At 31.9% G+C, this 8535-nt stretch overlaps 2 protein-coding genes across 6 annotated transcripts in view; one reads left to right on the top strand and one right to left on the bottom strand.

Annotated features, from left to right (window-relative positions):
- The window catches only part of LOC106470669 (phosphatidylinositol N-acetylglucosaminyltransferase subunit C-like), a 38922-nt gene that overhangs the window by 23708 nt on the left and 6679 nt on the right, over positions 1-8535 (top strand). For 4 of the 5 annotated variants that reach the window (XM_013931235.2, XM_022399311.1, XM_022399310.1 and 1 more), the window contains exons 6-7: positions 2560-2707; positions 7836-8002. In XM_013931235.2, the coding sequence (XP_013786689.1) occupies positions 2560-2707; positions 7836-8002 (315 nt within the window). The remainder of the gene's footprint in view (positions 1-2559; positions 2708-7835; positions 8003-8535) is intronic. The other variant, XM_022399313.1, reaches the window with a different exon arrangement.
- The window catches only part of LOC111088631, a 30658-nt gene that overhangs the window by 7943 nt on the left and 14180 nt on the right, over positions 1-8535 (bottom strand). The window contains exon 2 of the mRNA XM_022399314.1: positions 421-530. Within this exon, the coding sequence (XP_022255022.1) occupies positions 421-530 (110 nt within the window). The remainder of the gene's footprint in view (positions 1-420; positions 531-8535) is intronic.

Genomic DNA, 8535 nt, shown 5'->3' on the forward strand with positions numbered 1-8535 from the left:
CTAAGAGAGAACTATCAACAAATTGTAAAAGAGAGGATGTGACAGGAGGAGTTAGATTTTCTATATGATAGCTAAGTAACAAAACAAAATTGAAGACTATAAAAATTATGGTTTGTCTGAGGAATAACGATTTTATAGAGTAATTTACATTTAATTTCCTACTTTTTCGAGGGGTGGTGGATAAAATAGGGATAATGACATGCTAAGAGAAAATATGTTACGTGGGTCCCACTAGTGGAAATTCAGGATTTTGTTTTTTAATATTTCCTTATAGAATTAAGAACTTAAAACTTGTATACTATTAAAATATGGATTATTAGTTTAGATTTTATGCTATTCTAATTGGTATAACATAAACAAAAAGTAGTTTAATAACATTTTGAATGTCTAAAACCTTGTGTCATGCGCAGTAAAGGATACCAGGAGTGATAGGGTTAACAGGTGAAAATTCACAAACACCAAGGTACATGACAAAAGCTTTCCATGTTTCCCAGGCAACAGTATGCAATGTAATCAGGTGAGACCTCCATCTTAAAATGAGACCAACATGATACGGATTTATCAGGATGAAATTTCGAGTCATACTGTCACATATTTCATTAAGCAATTGTATGTAAGAAAATTTAAACAATTAATTCAATATTAATTAATAATTTAATTAACAAAATTAACCAAAACAACACACAAACAAGAAAATTTTATTCTCATATTTCCTTGTGGCATTCTTGCAGTGTTTGTACTGAATGCGTCTTAGAGATAGAAAATGTAAAACAGGTTACAGGTGAATTAAGTTTTCATTGGTGAACATAAACACTTTTATTAGTGGATATTTATCCAATGGCCAGCCTTTCTGTTTAGAGGTCACAGAAAAAATGGCAAATCATTGTGAAGTATCAAAAGTGTATCCTGTTCTGTCGGCAAGATTAATGACACTCCATTAACACTTATTTGATTAGTAACAAGTGAAATAATGAGGCACGAAGAATATCAAGAAATAAGTTGGTTATTGAAGATCAGATAAGAGAAGCAAATTAGCTCATCCTTAGACTTAAAACATCAGTGGATCCAAGCTTACTCAATCCTTTAGTAACAAAGAGTTCATTTTTAGTGAGTAGCATCTATAAATTGCATGACAGTCAACTAGACTACATAACAACAAATTTGTATAAAAGCTGGGGTAAAACCACTTTTAGTCAGACAACCCTGGGAGCCCACTCTAAAGAATTCAAGCCTGTGGTCCAGTACACACGTGAAACAAGTCTGAGGTCCTTGGTCAGTTGTACTTGATTATGCTTACGTATTTAACCCATTCACAATGAGTTCATGTACTTACAGGTATACATAATAAACTCTGAAAGTACTTAATGTAGCTTCACGAAATTTGGCAAGTTTTCAGTAAATGTTACAAGTCTTTTGTAGACAAAAAAATCAGAATTTTTAATCATTTTTGCTATAAATTTATCCACACATTTCTGGAGTCAGAGTGTTGACTACTCCGAGTGCCAAGTTACTTTCATGTTAAGATTAAAAATACTTTTCTTCATCTGAAAATTTTCAGATTTCATTTGCGTAATCTGTTAAATCTCCTGAATAAATATCACACATTTGTTTTTAGAAAACTTTATACTTTATCTGTCATAACTCTATATGGACTCGGTCTATTTGACTGACCTTGTAACCACCATATAAAATTAGGAAATAAATCTAACTTACCTTTTTTTTTCATAGAATAACTGAAAATTGTAACAGAAAACCACAGTTGTTTATCCTAAATAGTTTAAAGTTCATATAGGTAACAAGCTGAGGTACTCGTCCTTTGTCCAAGTTATGAACTTTAAAAAATATGTGGGTAGATGCTACGTTAAATAACACAAAAATCCTAACTTTCACGCAATTTATCTATAACATTACAGTATTTATTATTACCTCACCCAAAATTTTGTTTAAGCTTTAAGAACTCACTATGTGTATACTTAAAATATGATATTCACTGTACAATGGTCAGGGTGACTTTGTACAAAGAGGTAGCGTCAAAAGTAGTGGCAGCAGTAGTGCTTTCTGTTACCCACTTTCAACACCATACTCTTAATCTCCTCAAACTAGTGATCTGTTTGCAAAGGCAGCTGGCTGCATATCCTGGTATTTTAAGTAAATACTATTTATAACAAGTAACTGTCTTCCAATAGTGCCTGTTACAGTTGGAGAGTGAAACAAGTGTTCATGATATTACATATAGTGCCAGTGGATTCCTATACAACTGCGCCTCCATACACTAGATGGATTATGAAAAGCTTGTAGGGAGGAGTGGTGTGCTTGAGACTTGAAACTACACTGCAGGTCTATTGTCAAGATACATAATTGTTATTTAGAGCATGATTCAGTGTCACAACATGATTCTATAATTGTTTTTATATAACTCAACCCTCTGTAGATACTGAGAAACCTTGTGTAATTTTATTTTTTTGTCAATATGGTGTGTGATTTTTTATAACGTTTGCCTTCAGTAATTTGACTTAGAAAACAATTAGCTTTTAATTTTTTTGTAATTTGTGTTTTTAGAGTTTCTGAAACAATTTCCATAAATGCTGCTGTGTTTGCTACTGTTTGTCTTGGGTCTCGTTTACCAAATGAAATTTACACATTTGCATTACTACTTATCGGTGCTGAAGTTTTTGTCCTATCACCTGTACCAAGAAGATATATCCAAGTAAGTCAAAAAGTGATGAGAAAATGACTTTTGCTTAACTTTAACTAAGTTTTACAACTTTCAACATTAAATATAATTTTAGCAGGAGGTAAAACTGGCCAATTAGCTCGATTAATTGATATAATCAAATAATTATGAACATCGATTAGTGTCTTGTAAAATAATCAACTAAGAAAATTAACCAAGTAAGTGAAATATTGCTGTATGGTTTCTTCTTATTATTTTTTGATTAATTCACATTTTTTTCAGCTTTGGGCCAGCATGGCCTAGTGATTAGGATAGCATTATATCTGTTTCTTTGTTTTTGAGTTTGGCAAAGCTACTAACGCTGTCTGTCCATAATTTTGAACTACCATCCAGAAAGAGGGAAAACCAGTCAGCACCAACCACCAACTCTTGGACTACTTTACTGCTAAATAGATTATACATTTACTTTTCTTGTCGGTTACATTCAGTGTTGGACACATTAAAAAAATAATAATATTTTTAGATTATAAGTTAATAAAAAAAAGCACACTTTGTTACTCAGTACATTTCTTTCTCTTGTCTTGCCCTGCAAAACAATTATTGTGACTGTTACTTCCTAATTAACCGTATTTCTTGATATTAATTTATAAATCTATTGTTAAGGCCTTCCATGCTCTGTATGCAAGCAGTTAACCTAATTACATGTGATTATTCAGATAGAAATGAATCTAAGACTTACCCATAAAGCTTGTATGAAAGCTATTTGGTGAACTGTTTTCTGAAATTGGTTTGATAGTTATTTAAAGGAAAATACTTAACATATTATTTAGATATTTTGTTTGTAATTAAGCGCAAAGCTACACAATGGGCTATCTGTGCTCTGCCCACCACGTGTATCGAAACCTGGAATCTAGCGTTGTAAGTCCGCAGACGTACCGCTGTGCCACAGGGGGGCAGATATATTGTTTTTTATAACTTAAAAACTGAAATTATCTATGTCTTTCAAAAGAAAAGAAAAGAGCACTGATACACGCATGTAACAGAGTGAATGTAACGAGACAAATAACTTTTTGGGCAGAAAGTAAAAGAAATATTATTACTCCTCCCTTAAAAATCTTATGCTTTGTAATACCTCATTATTGACGAGAGTAATATTGTTATAGTAATGAGTTACTACTTAAATATTGCATTACCTCTAACTCATGGTTATGCCGTAATCTATAATTTGTGCATTCTTGTAGTGTTAAATAAACTATAAATATGCTTTTTCTACATTGTGAATGTGTTATGTACATCCTACTCTCCTGAATTTGTGTTCGGGTGGAAGGTGTGAAAGACACTGGCACGTCTAGAACCCGCAACTTTCTGATCACTATGTAAAATGGTCACAAAGCAGTATTTATGCCTTTTAACGATGTGGTAAATTACAAATCTATCTATAATAACAAATTACTAATCAATGAATAATAATAAAATCCATGAATTAACAAAACAAAAGACACAAAATATACATTGTACTTTATATCGTATAGGGTATTGTTTTTTGCTAGAGAATCTATAATGCAGTACCTAGAAAGTTCGTGAAAGTTAAGACATTCATAGAATCTGGAAATTTTGTGCAGTATTTAGACTATTCAATGAGTAATCAATGAGTAAGTTAGTTCAGTACCAATTAATACAAATTATTGTATCTGTCATTGAAATTCTGCAATTAATTTTTTGCATTTGTGAGTTACGCATATGCAAGTTTTTGGGAGTTCTGTTAAATGTTATTTGAACCATAATATTTTAATTTAAACTTACAAGTAAACACAACCTGTAAATATTAATTGCTTACTGAAGAAATATAGTAGATCATTGTAATTATGCGTGGACTATATTTTGCACTGTTTTTACCAAATAATCCAAAAGAACCTGCCCAACAATAGAACTCTTTAGAATAATATTATAAAAAAATACTCCGTGATTAATTACATTTAAATAGGGTGTGATTACAATGTAGCCTTTATATCAGACTTCGGAAAAAAAAATTATATTTGCAGTTACACGACAGATTTTAGTAAATAAAGGCCCTTGCTCTAAACATTTCATGGCATTTCTTCCAAATATGTCCAGAGAATGTAACCATATGGCCTTCCAGTGTCACAGCGGTATGTCTGTTGACTTACGACGCTAGAAACCGAGTTTTGATTCCCACTGGTGGGCAGTGCACAGATAGCCCATTGCGTAGCTTTGTGCTTAACTTCAAACAGAGTAACCATATGGCCTTCCAGTGTCACAGCAGTATGTCTGTTGACTTACAACGCTAGAAACCGAGTTTCGATTCCCCCTGGTGGGCAGTGCACAGATAGCCCATTGCATAGCTTTGTGCTTAACTTCAAACAAAGTAACCATATGGTCTTCCAGTGGCACAGCGGTATGTCTGTGGACTTACGACGCTAGAAACCGAGTTTCGATTCCCCCTGGTGGGCAGTGCACAGATAGCCCATTGCGTAGCTTTGTGCTTAACTTCAAACAAAGTAACCATAGTTTAATGATCAGTAAAGTTTTCACCCTTGTTATTTACTGGAGAAAATTTCATAAAGAACCCAGAATGTAACTTTAATCAAAACGAGCTTGAACTTAAGTCAGTTATATTGTTTGCCATAACGTTTGGCAAATAAATTATTCTTTTCAGTTGTTTTTTTTGAGCCACAAATTTTCCAGTCTATTTTATATATATTAATTCTAACTCTATTTCCACAATATTTTGTTGTCTTCTAACACTTATTTTGTATGATTCACAAAGAAAAATAAAATATGTTTCTCTTGTAAACAAAACACTTGTCAATTTTTAATAGATCTTTTTTTTGTCTCTTCTAAAGAATAACTTTATTTTTCCATTTCTTAATTTTCAAACGTTTCACTTATTTTTTTTTTACTTAGTTTTACACAGACCTTAGTTGCCACCGTGTTATGATGTCTTGTTAAGTAGTTTGATCGTTTATTAATGAAACACAGCGTTAGAAATTGAAGCTATTAAGAAAATTTAAAAATTATTGGATAGAGTAAAAATTAGATTTTTTTTCATATCACAGTAGAGTAAATAGTGTTTTGATGACTCAAATCTTTATTTATTAAAAATTATTTTTGTGTTAATCATATTCAAATGATGTGCATGTAGCCAGGTTACGTTTACTTGTAGTACCATGTTACATTCAAAACTTAATAAACCAATTTACTATCAATATATGTCAATGAAATTATCATTATAATGTATGTTGTAATTTGAATCTTTGTTATCTAAGTTTTAATTACTTTCTTTCAAAGGAGATTACAGTCTTGTAGTAACAAATGGAATGAAGCTAATCAGTTCCTTCACGGGAATGTAGACAAAATGGTATAATGACCCGCAAATTAAGTTTCTCAATTTAGTCTCTGAAATTATTTTATTTTGCACACACTAATCTAGAAAGGTATAAGATTGCTTGACTTTTAGGAAACAATCTTTGTTAGGCCTAATGAGGTTCAATGCGTTTCATTATGGCAATGAATATTTTGCATGCATATAGCAGTTCAAGAAAGAAATAGCAATCTTACATATTGTAAAACCTCACAGCAAGAAAATAGTAAATGTCATGAAAAGTATCTTTGTAGCATATGTTGTACTAGAGAATTTAATTCTAATAGGGTTAAATAGGCTTGACTTTTAGAAAACAATCTTTGTTAGGCCTAATGAGGTTCAATGCGTTTCATTATGGCAATGAATATTTTGCATGCATATAGCAGTTCAAGAAAGAAATAGCAATCTTACATATTGTAAAACCTCACAGTAAGAAAATAGTAAATGTCATGAAAAGTATCTTTGTAGCATATGTTGTACTAGAGAATTTAATTCTAATGGGATTAAGTAATCAATTTCAAATAATTGTTTCATGGAATCGTACTGAGTTTCTATCGATAGTTTTCTTCAGCAACAAGCAAGCAACATTATTTTTTTTGTTTTGAAAAATTAAATATTGTTAATGTATTTATTAGGCTACTTGATAATTTAGCATGACATTTTTGTAGCAAATTATAGACATTATTAATCAAAAGTTGTGTATCTCTTTGTGGTTCATTGGTAAGTTTGATGGCTGATAACGAAGGAATTTGAGGGTGATTTCCATAACAGACACTGTAGAGTGTGTAATTTGAGGTAAAACAGATCAGAATTATTAATATAGAATATTAACGTGTACATGGCTATTAAGTTCACTTGAAGACGACTTACTAGGGCAAAATTTGACAAATTAACCATCAATTACTGATTTATTAGAAAAACAATTATGTCTCATAGTTCTGTTACCGTAATGTATAGTAAAACTTATATTTCAGAAATAAAACAAATATATTTTTCTCCCGGCCAGCAAGAGTTTGGGTGGGAAAGTTACGGTCTTAAAGAAATGGTTTTCATAAAAACTGAGGGTCGTGGGATCGAATCCCCCATCACACCAAGCATGCTCACCCTTCCAGGCATTGGAGCACTATAATGTGATGGTCAATCCCACTATTCGTTGTTAAAAGAGTAGCCCAAGAGTTGGCAGTGGTCGGTGATGACTAACTGCCTTTCCTTTAGTCTTTCACTTCAAAATTAGGGATGGCTAGTGCTCATAGCCCTTGATTAGCTATGCATGAAATTCAAAACAAACCAACACTTCATAGAAGCTGATTTAAAAAAAAAGTCAGATATGGTGGCAAATAATGTCATTTCTACAGCCTTTATTTTAAATGTTGTAAAGATATTGCATTATTATTTTTTGCTTCTGGTCAAGCATGTAAATACAGCTTTGAAAATAAGCCTTCTGTCATTTTCTGGTATAACCTTGGTCCAGAATATATCAATAACCAGTAGAATCTTATTTTTGTGTTAAAATTCATGTCTTTTGTATTTACCTAATTTTATTTTTTATTATGTAACAACTATAAATTGGATGTTTTTGTATTTAATCAAGTTTTCAGTAGTACTGAAATTAAAAACAAATTATAAAATCAGAAAATACATGTAGTACCATTGTCAAACTTAACTGTAGCACAGCACATGACTCTGTTGGTGAGTAACTTAAACTATTTCATATTGGTTGAGGAAAAAATGTGACACATAAGTAGAATAATATAATTCTCTTTTATTTTTTCCTTTTAGGAAAACTGTCCATTTGGTCAGGTGGTTTTGACAGTTTTACTGACTTGTATTACCATGTTGCTTATGGGTAGTTTTGAAACACCATATTTATTATGTACAACGATAGTCTTGGTATGTGTAAACTTTCTGTGTCCACTCTATTTTGTCTACTGCCAAGCACATAAAAGGTTAGATATTTCAAACTTTTTACTATTTTTACTTATCTTTCTAGCAACACATAGAGTATTTTAGGTGGGCATCTGCAGTTCACTTTCACCCTCGAAACACATTTATTTCTTTATTCAAGTATATACTGTGTCTCTTTGCCCCCCCCCCCCAAAAAAACAACAACAAAATTTCTGTGGACGTCCATGGGACTTGTAAGGATTTGTTATGTAGAAATATTAACTCTTTTAACCTCCCTAAGGTAGAAAAAAAACAACTGACCGTACATCACTATTTACCTTAGTACTGAAAATAACAAAATAGTAATGAAAACCATGCTTTTAACTGCATTGTTGTCATATTTTTCATTAAATTGAATCAATAGTTGTTATCTGCAATAGTAAATTAAAAACCCTATGGAGCCTGGGTTTTATAGTAACTCCATGTATAATGTAAACATCCCCTCCTTGTTTCTTCCAAAGCAGTGATGTTAATGTAGCCTTTTCTTCAAGTTGTTCAATACAGATTTCTCCAATAATGGGTGAGGGGGGGGGGG

This window comes from Limulus polyphemus, unplaced genomic scaffold (assembly GCF_000517525.1).
Source record: "Limulus polyphemus unplaced genomic scaffold, Limulus_polyphemus-2.1.2 Scaffold4153, whole genome shotgun sequence".
NCBI lineage: Eukaryota > Metazoa > Arthropoda > Merostomata > Xiphosura > Limulidae > Limulus > Limulus polyphemus.